At 40.7% G+C, this 19,581-nt stretch overlaps 1 protein-coding gene across 3 annotated transcripts in view; it reads left to right on the forward strand.

The window, feature by feature from the left end:
- The first annotated feature begins 254 nt into the window (after positions 1-254).
- The window catches only part of TMPRSS2 (transmembrane serine protease 2), a 44,633-nt gene continuing 25,306 nt past the window's right edge, over positions 255-19,581 (forward strand). Inside the window, exons 1-3 of one of the 3 annotated variants that reach the window (XM_077293842.1) lie at positions 255-546; positions 18,040-18,111; positions 18,949-19,150. In XM_077293842.1, coding sequence (XP_077149957.1) covers positions 18,103-18,111; positions 18,949-19,150 — 211 coding nt within the window. In that variant the 5' untranslated portion in view covers positions 255-546; positions 18,040-18,102. Of the gene's footprint in view, positions 547-18,039; positions 18,112-18,498; positions 18,830-18,948; positions 19,151-19,581 lie in introns of those variants that run through there. The other 2 variants (XM_077293844.1, XM_077293841.1) reach the window with 2 other exon arrangements.

Raw genomic sequence — 19,581 nt, forward strand, 5'->3', positions numbered from 1 at the left:
GAGAGTTTCCACTAGAAATCCTCCTCGAAAAACTCAATGTGCTGCAAGCTGAAGACCTGAGCCCGCGGATCTGCTGGTTCTCCACGTTGAGCATGCATGATGGCCCTCCCCAAAAACATACAGGCGCACCTGAATCCGTATCATTCCTGTATGTGCCGCGTCATGTCACACGCCTTAGCGATGAGCACACACTGGAATCACCCTGGGGGCCGGGTTTTCGCAGCCTTCACCTGAGCAACACGTTTTTTTTTTGCAATCTCCCCAGGGTCGGAATGAGCTCAGGTGTGCGCTACATGTCACAACCTTACCAGAAAGTCCAACCCTGAAAGGGTTAACCCCAGGAATCCTGGGGAGGAGGTGTGAGCTGTAGGTTTGGGGAGGAGTTCTCTACACCTGTGTCAATAGGTAACTGGTTCCCCATACAGATCTGTGCTGACCAGACAGGAGGTTCTGCAGCAGTGATCCGGAGTGACAGCGGCTGCCACACTGCAGAGGACGGGAAAGAAATCACTGCTGTCAGCTGCGGGCTCATTCCTGCCCCGTACGGTATATATATATATATATATTTCATTTTATTGTATTATTATATTATCATTTTATTTTAGATTGTTTTTATATTATTAGCTCATGCAGTATTTGTATTTTATTTTGTTTCTGTTCTTTATTTGTGACTGTTTTTTATAATAATATATATTTGTTTTCTTTTTCATTTACATTTTGGTGTACTTTGGTTCGTGATTATAACTAAGGATGACATTTATTTTTTCACCCCAAGGCAGGGGTGTAATCATTGCTATTTTATAGTCTTTAAGGTAGACTTAAGCCAACTGAGTTCCAGTTATAACATAACGTGGATATAGAGGAAGGCAAAAGCCTCATGGGGCAGACATCAATAGCCGCATATTAAGGGTAATATTACTTCTTGACTCTACATGCGGCGATCAGACCAGTTCTCTGGATTGATGTCCCATCATAGGATCTAGTGCCCATAACCTAGAAGATGATATTTTTCAAGAAAAACATCAAAGCCCTTCTTCAACTTTTTCTAGTGAATCAATAATTGTGAAATCATGGAAGAGAGTTCCACAGTCTCACTGCTCTTACAGTAAAGAATCAATAGTCTCACAGCTCATACAGTAAAGAATCAATAGTCTCACTGCTCATACAGTAAAGAATCCATAGTCTCACTGCTCTTACAGTAAAGAATCCATAGTCTCACAGCTCTTACAGTAAAGAATCCACAGTCTCACTGCTCTTACAGTAAAGAATCCACAGTCTCACTGCTCTTACAGTAAAGAATCAATAGTCTCACTGCTCATACAGTAAAGAATCCATAGTCTCACTGCTCTTACAGTAAAGAATCCATAGTCTCACTGCTCATGCAGTAAAGAATCCATAGTCTTGCTGTTTGTGCAGTAAAGAATCCATAGTCTCACTGCCCTTACAGTAAATAATCCATTGTCTCACTGCTCTTACAGTAAAGAATCCAAAGTCTCACTGCTCTTACAGTAAAGAATCCAAAGTCTCACTGCTCTTACAGTAAAGAATCCAGTCTCACTGCTCTTACAGTAAAGAATCCACAGTCTCTCTGCTCTTACAGTAAAGAATCCATAGTCTCACTGCTCTTACAGTAAAGAATCCATAGTCTCACTGCTCTTACAGTAAAGAATCCACAGTCTCACTGCTCTTACAGTAAAGAATCCACAGTCTCACTGCTCTTACAGTAAAGAATCCATAGTCTCACTGCTCTTACAGTGAAGAATCCATAGTCTCACTGCTCTTACAGTAAATAATCCGTTGCCTCACTGCTCACGCAGTAAAGAATTTGGGTGTACATCCATGTTGTGTATAGTTCTGTCATCACACAACTTGATCATCGCAGCAGCGTTTTCATCTCACTTGCGTGTGCGTAGGACGCTCACTTTTGTAGCAGCGGTGGGCAGCACTATATACGTGGATTGATGCGGGCACTAATTTCGGATACATTGGCATCTGCGCGGAGATGAGTCATGTTCCTAAATTCGATCTTTGGCGCATTGGACATTGACAATACCACTGCAGAATGGCTAGACGCGCCCCTGTCCTTGGCATAGACTGTAACGCAAGGCGATGGCAGATATTTGGGGGACTGGTTTGTGGAATGTGATGCTTGATTTGAGTGTGAACTGAGCCCTAATGATACATTTTGTACATGAGAAGAGACACTTGTCAGTCAAGTTCTGCCGATCCCAGGTTCTTTCTCTTTGATCAGGAAGAAGCCACAACAACCGGCCCCTCCTTGTGTAATAGTAGCCAATTTTTGAGATTCTTTGCTCACCCGACGGACCATGAAATGTTTTCTTTGGATCTATCGAGCATCATTTATCATTGCCGTGTATTCTAAACACCTTCCTATGCCGTTAGTCATAGCCTTGCCCTTCTTGAAATGCCATCCTAGTACTAGATCTCAGGGTAGAGTTTCACTGCTGTAACTGTAGAGAACCCTCTATGAAGAACCCTATGACCTGGACTTTGCCAGCAACTTTCGGCATCTGCCATTGATCGGTGGTCTATAAAAATGGTCTCCAACTGTTTAACCCCTTAGAGGGTTCCCCCTGTCGGCTCATCAGCCCGTCTGTAGCACAATCATCTGGGTGGGTCGATGCTTTACTATAGCAGCCAAGGACCTTATAAAGGACCACCAGTTTGTTGTAGAACTCCTGCCTAGTATAATATTTTCCCTGTCGATGTATTAGCAATATTCCTCTAAAATACCAGGAGTCTAGACGCATTATAGAAGTAATCAGATGATCGTTGCTACAAATCTCTGGGGAGAGGGCGAGGAAAAGGGAGGAAGAAAAAGTCAAAATTAGGTATATTAAAGAATAAAAGAAACAAAAATCCATTCCACAAAAAAAAAAGAATAAAAGCAGTAAACAAAAATAAGAGGGAAGAAAATGTTTCTATTGCTTCTTTTTCCCATTTCTATCAGAAAGAGATAATAATATTTAATAAATTTAATAATTCCATTAAAACCTCCATATTATCCCTCAAAATCTAAGGGGAAAAGTAACAGATCTGGCTAAAGCCGAGTTCACATTACATCTAGGTCGCACGTCGGGTGTCCCCTGGCTAGGAAAGATCTGTCACACCCTCCTCTGAAGCTGCTATGAGATGTGGCGTAAATGTGAACTTTAGCCTAAAAGCTATAATAAAAAAATAAAATGAAGCAAAGGTAGTTGCATCTTTATGGCCCCAAATATGTGCAGAAGAGTTCTGAGTTCCTGAACTGCCCCAATGACGTACATTTACTGCTCCACATATGACGACTCTCTCCAGAGGGGTAGGGTCTAGTTGTAAAAGTGTGCATACCCTTGAACCTGAAGTCACAAAAGGTAAAAATACTTTATGTAAAAAGTTTGGTGCCTCGTTTGGATTTATGATGCATCCAAATGTGTCCTGCAGATAAAAGAATGCACTTACTTAGAGGAGGAACTTCCCAATTTGCACCATTCTTGGCATTATACTATTTATTCATTTATTTTACTCACTTATATAGCGGCATTAATTCCGCAGACATCATCATCACTGTCCCCATTGGGGCTCACACTCTAGATTCACTATCAGTAAGTGTTTGGAGTGTGGGAGGAAAGCAGAGAACCCAGAGGAGACCCAGGCAAACACGGAGAGAACATACAAACTCCTGGCAGATGTTGTCCTTGGTGGGATTTGAACCTATTATTATTATTATTATTACTATTATTGAAGCTTTGTTTTCAATTGATTATAACTACTTAGTACGCCAAGTGCACAAGGGTGTAGTGTTCTGAATAGATTTGTATCTAATTGGCACAGAAAGCCAAATACATGCATCAAATTTATAGAGAAGCCTGAACCTCTGTACATTTTGAGTACCTTACTCCAGCAGGACAAAGGTTGCAGTTCTCAGGTCTTCACTTGATTGTGACTACTAAGTACTCTGAGTGCACAAAGGTGTAATGTTCTGAATGGATTTGGATCTGATCAGCACGGAAAGCTGAAAAGATGCATCAAGTTTATTTAGAAGACTATACCTCCTGATGCATTTTGTGTACCTTGCTGCAGCAGGACAAAGGTTGCTGCTCCCTGTTCTTCATTTGATAATGAGGCGTAACCAAATGAAGAACTGGGAACAGCAACCTTTGTCCTGCTGCAGTAAGTTACACAAAATGTATCAACAGGTGCACTCTTCTAAATAAACTTGATGCATCTTTTCAGCTTAACTGCTGATCAGAATCCATTCAGAACGTTACACCCTTGTGCACTCGGAGTACTTAGTAGTCAGAATTTATGACTACTAAGTACTCTGAGTGCACAAAGGTGAACATTATGAATGGATTTTGATCTGATCGTCATGGAAAGCTGGGAGCTATTTATAAGAGTACACCTCTTGATACTTCTCGTGTACCTTACTCCAGCAGGATATAGTTACTGTCCCCAGTGGGGGGTCTGGCTTTATAGGTATCCCATGGGTCAGTGCAATGAAGGCGCCTCTGTGTTCCCTTCATAATACATCTATGAGCAGCCCCCTTGGTCCCTGGTAATGATTTCTGAGGGCAATACCTGGAAATGCTTCCATAGTTGCCTTATTTCGGATCGGTAGAACAGGTATGGCCGCGTCCACAAAGCTTTAAAGATACAATCAACTGTTAATTTGGTGTTTTAGTTCTCCGCTTGTTCCGCGTGCGCGATAATTGTCCCTAATGTAACCTGAACCCCTGGTAACTCTCTCCTGTTGTAACTTCATACCTGAATTTATAGCTCATGCCTTTGAGAAAAAACACCTTTTAACCCCTCGCCTCCGCAGCCAATTTTGATTTTTGCACTTTCTTTTTTTCCTCTAAGAACCATAGCTTTTCTACTTTTCCGTCTCTATAAAGTTTTAGTTTTAATTCTATATTTTGATTGCATTATTATGAACGCGGTGATATAAAAATTTTTTTTTTTATTTCTGTATTTTTCCAACTTTAATATTATTTTATACATTTAATCTCTTATACTAGTATTCCAATATATATAGTGAAAATTGTGGTCTTCGCTCAGTGTACAGATAAGCTTCAGAGGAGGACCAAGATGGCTGCCACAGGGGCTTTCCGCAGGCCTCTGGCCATCATAGTGACCCATCGGTGCCCCGCGATGTGAGCCGGTGTGCACAAGAACCAACCGCTCTCTGAGATTCATAGAAACGCTGCTGTCGGTGATTGATAGAGAATTTTACATGGTTGACAGGCGCCGCCACAGTTTAGCTATTTACCATCAGGCGCACATAGGGGGCGCTCTGCTCTTTAGCCCCCTCTACATGCGATCCCCTTTACATTCATGCATGTGATATTGCACTAAGGAGTTAATGGATTATTGTGACGGTTTTGGGATAAAGCTACCTGCACACTTTTAGGACATTTTCTGCTGTGGATTCGATAGTTGGGGTTTATTGTGTAACTCCATAACAAATCTGCCACCTGAGGATTTAAAGTGGACTGTAAAAATATATATATATTTTTTTTACCTGGTGTAAATGCCGCTGTTCTCCTAAATTCGGTGTAATTTTTCTCTTTTTCCTGCGCCTTTCCGTTCCTAAGATATGGCTTCTTTTCCTTGTATATAAATCTTAGCCAACTGGGTGTGGTCCTCGTGATGACATGCCCACGAAGAGCTGGGAATCATGCCCACTTGGCTAAAAAGACTAGATTTATAGACCAGGATGAAGGAGGCCGTATCTTGGGAACGGAGAGGCGCAGGGACAAAAGAAAAACATCGCCGGATTCAGGAGAACAGCGGCTTTTACACCAGGTAATAAAATTACATATCTATGGGAAATGAGAGGTCTACTTTTAAATCCAAACCATTAATTCATTTTTCATGGAGGCTCTGGTTGGATTTTCTCTGCAATTTCTGGATTAAATGTACTAAAATCGCACCCTGCCGTGCCATAGGCCCAGCTATAAAAAGTGACACGTGTCCTACCGGGCAAAGTGCCAGACCCGTGTCGTAGCATACCGACTGGTAGCGCTCCAGTCTTCTCCCCCATATACAGTGCAGGCACAAGAACAATCATACAGAATGCGTCACAGTCTGTCATTTCTACCTGTGGAATACTCCTATTCCTGTCGGAACATTGTACCTTCTAACGGGACATTTCAAAGCCCCCCTTATAAAAGTGTGCATGACCTTAGGACCTTTGGCTCCTGTTTACATATATTATATAGAAGGTGTGGCACCTCCTCTCTCTGGTATGTGCACATGACATAGATGCCATCCGCCCCAGTGTATACGCCACTAACTGGATATCTAGTGCATCCAATTGTTCTCCATGCAGGAGAATGCACAGGTACAAAGAGAGCAACTTTCCAACTTTATAGTATATCTTATTAGAGGAGTTCGCTTCTTTCTCCACCTATGAGACACTTCTCCCCCTCTGCCACCTGATCCTATCATTTACTGCTTAGCCACTGGAGTCGATGGAGAGGACAGAAGGGGCACAGCGAAAGAGAGGCCGAGCCATGACACACAGGCATATAATGCTGATTTCTAATAAGTGTTTAAGCTAATCCCAGAGATGGATTCACAGTTACACGGCTCAGTATTGCTGTATAATGTTCTCCATGCTGCTGCCTCTACTGAACATGTGCTACATACAGACAGGAGAGCAGGAATCCCTCATGTCTGTGTGTGCGCTGTGTATGGCAGTCATCATGGCAGATAGTCTCCAACCAGCAGCTCAGAGACAACTGAAAATCAGAAATAACAAAGGGGAAACCTGGTGAAAAATGCAGGATACGAATCAAATAAAGTCCAGAAATAGTGTTATGCCTTACACACTCTCACAGGAGAGGTCACCTGAATCTACAGGTATGATTTAAACTGTACTCCATTCACATCCAGAGCTGCCTTCAAATTTTTTTCTGGTTACCAAAGTCACAGAACATAATTTTAGGCAACATTGGATGTGACTGAGGTGCGATAGTTCTGCAGAAAACGACCTGAGATTATTTCAGTGAATTTTCTATTCAGCACTGAGATAACAAAACTAAGCTAGAACTCAACTTATTTAGCATGATATTATTTTGTGTTTTACTTTTTCTTATTTCAGAGGTAAACGCCCTCTAGGCTGTATGATATTTTTTTTTCATCAGATTAATAAGAGTTCAGAACTCCTTTACGTACAACACAACGGAACATTGAACAGAGAGTTATATTGTCAGATCCGTGACTCATGTTTGTTTTCAAGTAAAGATAATCTACGCCCAGACTAACGTAATAGACATAAATAAATAATAACTATAATGCTGTCCAATCTGTACAAGAATATAACTACTATAATACTGCTCCTATGTACAAGAATATAACTACTGTAATACTGCTCCTATGTACAAGAATATAACTACTATAATACTGTCCCTATGTACAAGAATATCACTACTATAATACTGCCCCCTATGTACAAGAATATAACTACTATAATACTGCTCCTATGTACAAGAATATAACTACTATAATACTGCTCCTATGTACAAGAATATAACTACTATAATACTGCTCCTATGTACAAGAATATAACTACTATAATACTGCCTCTATGTACAAGAATATAACTACTATAATACTGCTCCTATATGCAAGAATATATCTACTATAATACTGCCCCTATGTACAAGAATATAACTACTATAATACTGCCCCTATATGCAAGAATATAACTACTATAATACTGCCCCTATGTACAAGAATATAACTACTATAATACTGCCCCTATGTACAAGAATATAACTACTATAATACTGCCCCTATGTACAAGAATATAACTACTATAATACTGCCCCTATATGCAAGAATATAACTACTATAATACTGCCCCTATGTACAAGAATATAACTACTATAATACTGCTCCTATGTACAAGAATATAACTACTATAATACTGCCCCTATGTACAAGAATATAACTACTATAATACTGCCCCTATGTACAAGAATATAACTACTATAATACTGCTCCTATGTACAAGAATATAACTACTATAATACTGCTCCTATATACAAGAATATAACTACTATAATACTACTCCTATGTACAAGAATATAACTACTATAATACTGCCCCTATGTACAAGACTATAACTACTATAATACTGCCCCTATGTACAAGAATATAACTACTATAATACTGCCCCTATGTACAAGAATATAACTACTATAATACTGCCCCTATGTACAAGAATATAACTACTATAATACTGCTCCTATGTACAAGAATATAACTACTATAATACTGCTCCTATATACAAGAATATAACTACTATAATACTACTCCTATGTACAAGAATATAACTACTATAATACTGCCCCTATGTACAAGACTATAACTACTATAATACTGCTTCTATATAGGAGTATAACTGCTATCTTACTGTGGATCTTACGTATCATACGTTGTTGTAAGCAGCTGTGGTTTGCGCTCTGTGTGCTGTATATACTTCTCTCTGCAGCTCCCTGTATTATTTGGGCAGTGTCTCCTTTGATGATACAGGAACAGGCAGACTCATTAGTAAATCTCGCCTGTGACGGTTTTCTGTACTTGTCCCGCTGACCCCAGAGGACGTCATTATGTTGTGTACAGTCAGATACTTCGGTCTTGTCATTCAGCATCCACCATGTAATGAGCTGTCAGGGGATTTAAATTCCTCCTTCGATACTACTAAATATAAGGATTCTATTATCTGTGTGTGGTTGACCATTCGAATCTTGTTGTGTGTACAAAATATCTAGTGGCCCCTTTTATTTTAGGGAATATTACACCTAACAAGAAGATAATTGTGTAGACGTGAGCAGCGTGTTTGTGACTGCAGTGTATGGCTGTATTGTGTTCATAGACTCAATTCATAGCATTCACTGTTTTGTCCAAGACCCGAAGAGTAATTACTGGCGCGTGATCTGTAAATTTGGCACTAATTACATACACAGTATATAGCGGTTGTATGTTCTCATCCATAATGTGGTTGTAAGTTCTGGCCCAGCAGCAATTTTTAAGACCCGAACTATTAGCATCATACAGTATATAGTATGTCTGAGATACTGTTACTTCTTGTGGTTGCAATATGGACGAGAAAATATAACCGCTATAATGTCATCCGAATTTTCTCTTAGCCTAATCCTAAAACAGCAGTTATGCTTTAAGGTTTTATTTCATTATGTTTTATTAATTTTTATATCATAAATCAATAGTAAACATGAAAATAAGAAACTTTGCAATATATTTTATCAGAGAAATACGATTCTTTCTCCTGAGCTGATCTTTCATTCTTAAAATTTTTAGTTCACCGGTAAAATCTGTCTACAGGGAGTAAAGACTTTCCCATTACTGAGATGACTGTTGGTGCTCATAAATTCTATGGAGCTTGCAATAGAATGTGTTCCTCTAGCTCCTCCTCCCCATAAAATGTCTGTGTTCTTCTAGCTCCTCCCCTCCATAGAATGTCAGTGTTCCTCCAGCTCCTCCCCTCCATAGAATGTCTGTGTTCCTCTAGCTCCTCCCCTCCATAGAATGTCTATGTGCTCCTCCCCTCTACAGAATGTCTGTGTGCTCCTCTAGCTCCTCCTCTCCATACAATGTCTGTGTGTTCCTCTAGGTCCTCCCCTCCATAGAATGTCTGTGTGTTCCTCTAGGTCCTCCCCTCCATAGAATGTCTGTGTGCTCCTCTAGCTCCTCCCCTCCATAGAATGTCTGTGTGTTCCTCTAGGTCCTCCCCTCCATAGAATGTCTGTGTGTTCCTCTAGCTCCTCCCCTCCATAGAATGTCTGTGTGTTCCTCTAGCTCCTCCTCTCCATAGAATATCTGTGTTCCTCCAGCTCCTCCCCTCCATAGAATGTCTGTGTTCCTCTAGCTCCTCCCCTCCATTGAATGTCTGTGTTCCTCTAGCTCCTCCCCTCCATAGAATGTCTGTGTTCCTCCAGCTCCTCCCCTCCATAGAATGTTTGTGTGTTCCTCCAGCTCCTCCCCTCCATAGAATGTTTGTGTGTTCCTCTAGCTCCTCCCCTCCATAGAATGTCTGTGTTCCTCTAGCTCCTCCTCTCCATAGAATATCTGTGTTCCTCCAGCTCCTCCCCTCCATAGAATGTCTGTGTTCCTCTAGCTCCTCCCCTCCATTGAATGTCTGTGTTCCTCTAGCTCCTCCCCTCCATAGAATGTCTGTGTTCCTCTAGCTCCTCCCCTCCATAGAATGTCTGTGTGTTCCTCTAGCTCCTCCCCTCCATAGAATGTCTGTGTGTTCCTCTAGCTCCTCCCCTCCATAGAATGTCTGTGTTCCTCTAGCTCCTCCCCTCCATAGAATATCTGTGCGTCCCTCTAGCTCCTCCCCTCCATAGAATATCTGTGCGTCCCTCTAGCTCCTCCCCTCCATAGAATATCTGTGCGTCCCTCTAGCTCCTCCCCTCCATAGAATATCTATGTTCCTCTAGCTCCTCCCCTCCATAGAATGTCTGTGTTCCTCTAGCTCCTCCCCTCCATAGAATGTCTATCTGCCTCTAGCTCCTCCCCTCCATAGAATTTAAAGCACCAACTGTCATCAATTTCAGTAATGGGCAAATGTTTTCACTGAATAAAGGTTTTTAACCCTAAATTAAGTGAAAGATCAGTCCTGGAGGAGAATGAAAAAAAATAATTCTGACAAGATATATTACATAGTGGCTTATTTTCATTTGTACTAGTCAAATCTTCTATAGCGTTTTCTAGCAGTGTCCCCATATAGAAATAACAATGCATTGTGCTTTATGTAGTTGAGCACAGTATGGCAGTGTTTAAGTAATCTCAACATACAGAGATTGAATACCAACATAAGGCTTAATAATACTGCCATACCACTACTATGATGTGCAAATAGAAAAACAATATCAAGCCGGAATTGCGCAGCCCCTATTGTAGTGTGAGCGTGCACGTGACGTGAGCGTGCGTTACAGGTCTGCAGGGTGGGGTCACCTGCTGCACGGAGAAGCCGCTTTCCTAGATTTGCCCCCTATTATGTCACAGATCTGGAGACCTTTTCATCCATAGATGTGAGTGATATCGGCCGCTCCTGATAGGCCGCTCCTGCGCCGTCATTAGCCGCTGACGTCTGCATGCGATCTATAGGCAATGACTTAAGAACGTCGTAGGCACGGCATGAAAATACCAGATACAAGTCACTCCCGGAAATATGCATTTCCTCTGACTATAGTTTGTGTGCTCCGTTATCTCTGGAACACAATGTGAAATATACATCTGCGTGACGTGAGCGAGAATTTATCTGCGGTACAACATGAGCATTTATTGTCCTAGCAGTCAGCCATAAAACGTTGGGAGCCTGCTATGTCCTCACTTTGGGTAGTACTGAGAGTCAGCTTCCCCTAGAAGCAAAACTATCTTGTCATCCAAAGAGCGTCCATCTGTTGTCGGCTTTTCTTTTCTTTTTCTTTTTTTTTCTGCAAATCCTAAAAAATTCTGATAAAGTTTGTTTTGGTCCAAACCACCAAGTAGAAGTGAGCGAATCAAATTCACTACAGATTTCATTAGAAAAAAAATTGGATTGGCTGGAATGTGTTAATCAATTTGCTCGATTACACTAATGGCAATCCTTTATCTGGATTCGTTTATAGAGCTGAGAAGGGGTTAAAAAATAATAAAATATTACTTGCCTCGCCCCTCACCTGTCCTGCACTGGAAGCTCACAGGAGGGGCGACAACGACGTGTGTGCGGCCTCATCGGCATGGGATGTGCCAGAAGGCTGAGCGAGTGAGCGAGGCGGCAGACGAGGCGCTGAGTCGGCAGGACAGCCGGTAAAGGTAGGGTTGAGTATATATATTTTTTTAACCCCTTTCCGGCCACCTGTTTGTTATACTTTAGGGTTTGGAGAGCTTAATAAACCTCTTTTAATGGCAATCAAGGCCACGCTCCATTTACATTGAATTAATTTGAGGCGAATCATATTTACCCTAATGAATTCATGTGAATCTCTAGAATTCGAATATCCGGACATTTGCTCATGTCTAACACCAAAACCATCAGATTGGAAGGGATTATGCAAATATGTTCCAAAGTGTTTCTTGTAAGTATTCCTGGGCGGTGTGATGGTATGGCATAAAATTTTGTCTTGGTCATTTTATACTCCAGTGAAACCAACCTTAAGACGGCCATACACATTAGATGGCTGTCAGTCGGACGATGCGTCGGCCACCTCTGCTGGCTCTCCCATACTCTTCTCTTTTATAAAAGCGGCTTATTTCTGGAAGAGCCATGCAATCAGGAGTCCGAAGCCGGACATGTCCAATTGACATCTCTCCCAATAATCGGTAGGCCGGTGCTCCCATACACATCAAACTATCGACCGAACCCATTGATATCGGTGCGTTTGGCCGGCTTTAGTCTAATGTGTAAGCGGAGACTTAAGAGTGGTCACTTTATAAAGCTGGGTGCCAAATTCTTGTTTGGTCAACCAGTAATCCTCCAGACACCCCACACAATGCACAATCTATTGACAGTCCTAGGAAATGCGACAGATGGAGGATAATAAGCAAGTGCCAGACAACTCTGGGTGCCGAGAAAAAATTACAGTCATGGCAGAATTTTGACCATTGGTCCATATTGTATCCCGGGTGGGTGATACATTGCCCATTATTTGAGCATTAACCTTTTGTGATCCACGTTGATGAATTGATTATTAAGACAAATGGGTTTTGCTATAGTCACAGTAGATTAAGGAGCCGGCGCGGTCTGAGGCCCTGACATCTGCTGATAAATCTGCCGATCGATAAATCACTCGCTGTGCACACTGAATGTCCACGTAGGCTGCAGTCCGGGGAGTAACATGAAGCGCCTGCACCCCAATACAAAATCTGCACCCTCTGCCATACGGTGGAGATCTCAGCTACTCTGATCAAAGCACTTCTTTTTTATGCTGCCTTCAATATTTAAAAAGAGAAAAATGAAAAATTGTTAAAGTTCCTAAAAAATAAAATATAAAAAAAAAACATATTTGGTATTGGCGCTTAACTGTCCAAACAAATAAAACATTCCAACATTATCGCCACGTGTGACCTCGCGCTGGTTCTCAATTTCCATCCTAGTTACCTAGAAATTTCTCACCCAGAGATGCAACGTCTATAAACCCCCCGCAATAAAGCGTTAAATACCGGCGCTCCTGCAGTAAAGCAATTAACGTCACAGGAAATAATATTCGCCTTCCAGTTTCTTGGTGATAACAGTGCAGACACGGGTCTGTCGTTGCTTCTGCCATCTATGACATTTTTGAGCTCTAACGTTCTATCATTCATTCCCCATGTGTTTTTTATTTTTTCAGTTTTTGCAGGACGAGTTATAATTTTGAGTGCAGCAATCTATTATACTAAAGAATCGGAGGGAGAGGGGGGCAAAAAAAATCTTTTTGAACAAAATGAGGAAATCCATTCCATTGTGGTTGCTTGGGTTTTGTTCTCTTTATGGCGATTACAGCGATACTGAATTTTAATTTTGGCCTTTTTTTTTCGTTTGTTAAATCAATGCAATTAAATTGCATTGTGTGGTCATTTTCAGACTTTTTTTCTTTTTTTTTTTTCCTGCCTATTGAGCTGTGTGAGGTCTTGTTTCGGGCAGATTATTTCATTTTTTTTACTGGTACCATTCCGTTGTATATATGACATTATTAATGCTTTTTATTACTTTTTAATTTTGCAATACTAAATGTGTTTTTTTTTTTTTCCAAATTTGGAGAACGACAAAGAAAGTGGCGAATTCAACGTTTGTTTGTTTATTTTTTATTAATTTTTATTTTTAAGCTTTTTTGATTCCACTATGGGATTTGAACCTCCGACTGCCGTCATAGGGGCAGTACTCAGATACTGTGGTGTAGTTATATTTATATTATCTCCTTTTACATTATTGCCTGGTTTTCTGACACCGAATTGTATGTTGCCGCTTCCTGAGAATTTCTTGACCGTAGGGTGCGTTACTTGGGGGAAACAAGGGGGCCCACAGTTGCTGCTTCCACGCTTGCTTGCCAACATGGAGCCCACGGAGAGAGGGAGCCCTATGCAGGCTGAACACGTAGGTGAGTGGGAATGGGGCAAACCTAAAGTAGGAGCCTTCCTTTCTCCACTGACCCCATGGGGTAGCCTTATGGTATTTTTTTTCCACTTAAAGAGAACATGTTACCAGGTTAAAAGTATTTAGTGCTTTCTCTTACTTTACTCCCGTTACTCCCTTAAATATTCCACTTTTAGTTTTTTTCAAATCTGCCATACGGTTCCCGAGATATGGTCCTTTCATATTTACTGCAATTCTGTACGATCTTTGACAAAGAGGTGCGGTTAGTAGGTTAATTATGCAGAGAAGCCTACAAACACGCCCCCGAACATTCTATAAGCACCGCCCCCTAGGTAAACACTGTAAAAATTTGCACCAAATAAAAAAGGTCCTTTTCTCTGGAACCGTATGGCGAAATGTTAAAAAAAAAAAAAATTTAGGGGAGCGGCGGGAATAAAATAAAAGCAAAAGATGGACACTTTTGACAGGTCCTATGTAAGAAATGATTATAAGAAAATGATGTCACCAGCACAGGACAGCTTCTGAATGAAAGTTACGTGTATTGTCCATTTTTATTTGGGCAGGTTCTAAGGTGACGAGGTCTCCCCCGATTACTTCCTTTCGGAATCGGAACATGTAAATTCCCTTTGAGTCTTCTACAGTAAACTTCCTCCATCTGTAAATAGGCGACTCGGCTTTATTCTCCATTTTCCTAAATGTTGCTCCAATATGAATGTACATGTCGGTGACGGGACATTTTCTTCTACTTTGCATTCCGAGAAAACAATACATTTGCTGCAGGCGGATTTGGGGTTTTCTGTTTGCTTTGTTTTGTGTACGCGTCTCCAATTGTTTCCTTTGTCAAATAACGAGTAATTCCTCTTTCCCGCACATACGACTGTGTCAGCGAGAAGTGACTACATCTATCCAGAATGAAAGGTGCCCCGATACATTCAGTAGCCCCCACCTGGGAATGCCCCGACATAATCTGCGCCGCCTTCTCTGCTCGGGAAAGCTTTGAATTTGCCGGATTGTAACTGAAAAATTGGGATAGTCTCAAAAATTTGGACAGTTGACAACTATGACTCTCTTCTAGTTGTGGCTTCTAGGGTCGAAAAATGGTTCAAGGGGTTAAATTCAACACACCGGATCCTTCTTTCACCTGACAACAAAGGAATATGGCGGAGTCAACCAGTTCCATCAAAATTTTGGGTATTTTAAAAGGATATTCTCAAGAAAATCAAGTTTTTCTCTATAGCCCGCTGATCGTTGGGGTCCATGTGCTGGTAATGGGGTTCTGAAGCCCAATCTTTAATAGAGGGGAGGTGCTCATACTTGGCCTCTACTTTATTTATTTTCTCCAGGGGCTGATGACAATAGCTTGAAAAGTCCCGTTGACAACAAATGGAGCAGAGGCCAAATATATATATTCAGGGCTACAGAGCCCTTTTCTCACGGTTTCAGAGCCCCAATCTTGGGATCGTTTTTATTATTAATTTTGGGGCCCTATCGCTGGTACCCGCAAAACAGAGAAGGGATAACTTAATTTAATTGATCATTTCTTATTTTATACATCATCTTGCAATTCTAATATGCTCGAACAGTCCTGTTGATGAACATTCAGGATGGGGCTGCAAAGCCACACTCTTCTGGTTCCAGAGCCCCGATCTTAGGATCATTTTTTGTTATCATTGGTGGTCTCAGTGAACTGACCCCCAGTATATGGAGGGGGATAGACAGCATCTTGAGATCATAATGTGGGAACATTTTCCCTACAATAATCGCTCCTGACCACATTTGGAAAGTTGCCAAGAAATAGGAAACAGATTGATAGAATGAGACCACAGCAACAGACTACGCAGGATTTGTTTGTAGTCTGTTACCGTGGAGATACATAATCCGAGACTTCACTTTTTCTATTCTAGAGCTATTAATAATGGCTGCTGTGCAGAAATGGACTTTTCTGTCCCATTAAATATTTTTTTACATGAAGCCTATTAATTTGGGTGATTATAAAATACATGATTTCAATTACTACATAACTTGGATCTCATGGATCCTCTGGCCAAATCTATGCCCCAAACCTACCATGTGCAACTAAGTATTTTTATCTTCTTGGCAAATCCAGGCACCTTCAAAAACCATGTGATAAGTTGAAGGTCGGCATTTCTGATTTTGACTATTCCCTCCAGTAGAAAGCAAAGTTACACTGTGACACAACTATCCGCTAAGTTATGTGAAGACTTTTATCTATGTATTTAGCTCTCCAGTGTTTTGGTTTGTTTTGTTTTTTTACAATTTTGCTTATTTTTTGTTTGATTGTTGTATTTTCTATTACCTTCTTTTTTTATTTTTTTTCCTCCCATTTTTGGTTGTGTATACCTCGCCCCCGCTTATGCTTTGGGTGCAGAATGTCTGAGTGTTTGTGTTGCTGCTTCACTACCTCATTTTCCAGGTCATTTAGGTAATTGGTTATTTATTGAGCATTTTATGCAAAACAGCCGTTCATTATTGACTGAAACAACAAAGCTCAAACCTGCAGCTCTGTATGAGGACACTCTTCTTTATAAGCAGCAATGTAAGGAAAGAAATCAATAACTGTGAGGCTGTTACATTTACCTTTGCCCTTCTTCCAAACAATTAAATTAACCCTCAATAAATCTAAGTACTTAAAGGCGTTGTTTAGGAGTTGAAAAACATGGCTGCTTCCCTCCAAAAACAGCAAAAAGTAAAGATGAATGGTGAAAGAGTATGCAAATTAGCTCTCCTCCAGAAAGACAAGAACTGTCTACTTGGTTTTAGTCCATGGTCTTCTTGACTTGCAGAGTAGATGTCTCCAGTAAGAGCCAATAAAAATGGTCTTGGGGCCACAAGTTTACTTGTTACACCCCACTCCAGACACATTTCATGTCTAGATCTGTGGCCAGCTTTAATCTACCCCGAAACACAGTCCTCATCTCATTACATGTGGCAGTAGTCCCTGAGGACTCCTCTTATGAGCTGTAGGACATGTTCCAAAATATCAGCTATGCGACCATTTCAACTACATGAATTTATGGACCCACTCAGGACCCCCTTACAGCACCAATATATTTAAAAACAAAACACAAGGAAGTGACTTTTTTTTTGCATTTAAAGGGGTATTCCCGTCTCCAAGATCCTATCCCAATATGTAGTAGGTTTAATAATATTAGCAAATACCTTCAATTAGAAATGTATAGTTTTTCTGATTTGCTATGTCCCTTTCCTCCTGTGCAGGCATTGCAGGACCTTAAGTATCCATGGTTACAATCACTGATATAGTGACAGTTAGAATGCTAGTTGTCATAACCATAGATACCTAAGGTCCTGCAATGCCTGCACATGAGCAAAGAAACATAGCGAATCAGAAGAACTATACTACATTTCTAATTGGAGGTATTTGGTAATAATAGTACACCTACTACATATTAGGATAGGATCTTGGAGGTGGGAATACCCCTTTTAAATGCAATCATTTTGGGCAAAAAAAATAATTTTTGTCATTCCGTTTCATAAAAACTTTTGCACCCTTTGACTTTTACTGGTTCTTTGTTCAACTTTCATGTGGTCATAAATCAGCAGAGAGAAGCTCAGAAAAGGCAGATAGGAGTTAGAACTTCCAGTCTGATCAGACAGATCTCACTGATGGATTCTCAGCTAACTCATTCTGCAGCTGGCAATAGGCAGTCCAGTTTAGAGGCTGTAAAAAGGCAAACCGTGAACCTTTTTTAATGAAACCCAAATGTAAAATTTATTTTTAGATGAAAATACATGCATTTAATTGAGGAAAAAATATAAATGTCCCTAAAAGTGGAAAAGTAGATCCTCAGGGATCTCAGTAAGAGGCTCAAAATATCACGTGAAGCCTCCTCCATGGCAGGGCTACCCTTACATATCCCTATGCCTACACCTCAGCATGACCTCTAATAATAATGAACTTTCTCTTTCAGGGCTCATATGAAGTGAAGACGTTGGACTCTGTACTTGATTCTTCTTAAAAGATAATTGCAGAAATGTATCCGGTACGTGATGGAATTTATCAAAAGAAATTGTAGAGATTTTCCACCCCAAAAAATAAAATTAAGAAAAATATAGATGGATTTCAAGTTTGTAATATCCATAATGCCAAAATTCCAAATTTACAGAAGACCCTGAATTTCAAGACTCTTCCTGCTCTGGAAATCCCTCTAGTTCATTGATTAAAATGGACAACGTGTAATACCTCACTTCTCCTGCGGAGGTGCTGTAGGGAATTAATCTATAAGGGAACATCACTGCAATTGTTTATTATTGGGTTTAAAATCCATGAACCACTTATTATTGGGAGTTGGGACTCTTCTTACCGGGGTGAAAAAGTATGGTGAAAAAATGCCAGAGCGTTGTAGAACAGTCCAGCTTTATTTCCTGAATTGGTAATTCCCCTTTAAGTAGTCGGTGTTTGCGGTGTGTAAAATGTGCACCTCAGGCAAGGCAAAGGCCATTATATCTTAATCCCACGCTCATGTCCGGCTAATTATTGCTCTTTCCGTTTATTTTGCGATTAATGAGTAATCTCCTGGAATGAAGAGCGAACAAATCACAGCGTCGGCAAACATGAAACTGAGCGTTAAAGTAACAGGCAGATATGGCGACCGAGCCCGAAAATGTGTCAGTCCTGGAAGATCTGGAGGTTTATTGGAGACGTCCTGTGCAGATCCTCATGGATCCCCATTGGGGCCAAATTATTTTAACTGGTGTAGGGTGAAAAAAGAGGAGAGAAATGCCGGATGGAGGATCACTGATCTGGTCGTGTAGCGTTCTATAGAAGCATTATGTCGCCGTCCACAAGAATGAAGTAAAAGCTTCTCTGTTTCTTACAGAATCGGCCCCCCTATTATGACAATAACGGGTACCAACCGGAACATAACATCTACGATAACCGAAGTCCTTACAATATATATCAACCGTATCCTATTCCTCCACCAAATGTCTCCCCGGTGCCACAGTATTTACCTCAAGTGACTCCTCATCAGTCTGTGGCAGCAAATCAGCAGGCAAAATCCAAAACATGGTGCTCGCCAAGTAAGTGATCGAACGGCAAACATACATGTGGTTCTCCTAAGAGGCTGAATAATATATACGTGTTTCTACACTGTCTCCTATGCACAAGAATATAACTCCTATAATACTGCCCCTATGTGCAACAATATAACTACTATAATACTGCCCCTATGTACAAGAATATAACTACTATAATACTGCCCCTATGTACAAGAATATAACTACTATAATACTGCCCCTATGTACAAGAATATAACTACTATAATACTGCCCCTATGTACAAGAATATAACTACTATAATACTGCTCCTATGTACAATAATATAACTACTATAATACTGCCCCCTATGTACAAGAATATAACTACTATAATACTGCCCCTATGTACAAGAATATAACTACTATAATACTGCCCCTATGTACAAGAATATAACTACTATAATACTGCTCCTA

The sequence above is a fragment of the Ranitomeya variabilis genome, chromosome 3 (genome assembly GCF_051348905.1).
Source record: "Ranitomeya variabilis isolate aRanVar5 chromosome 3, aRanVar5.hap1, whole genome shotgun sequence".
NCBI classification, from domain to species: Eukaryota; Metazoa; Chordata; class Amphibia; order Anura; family Dendrobatidae; genus Ranitomeya; species Ranitomeya variabilis.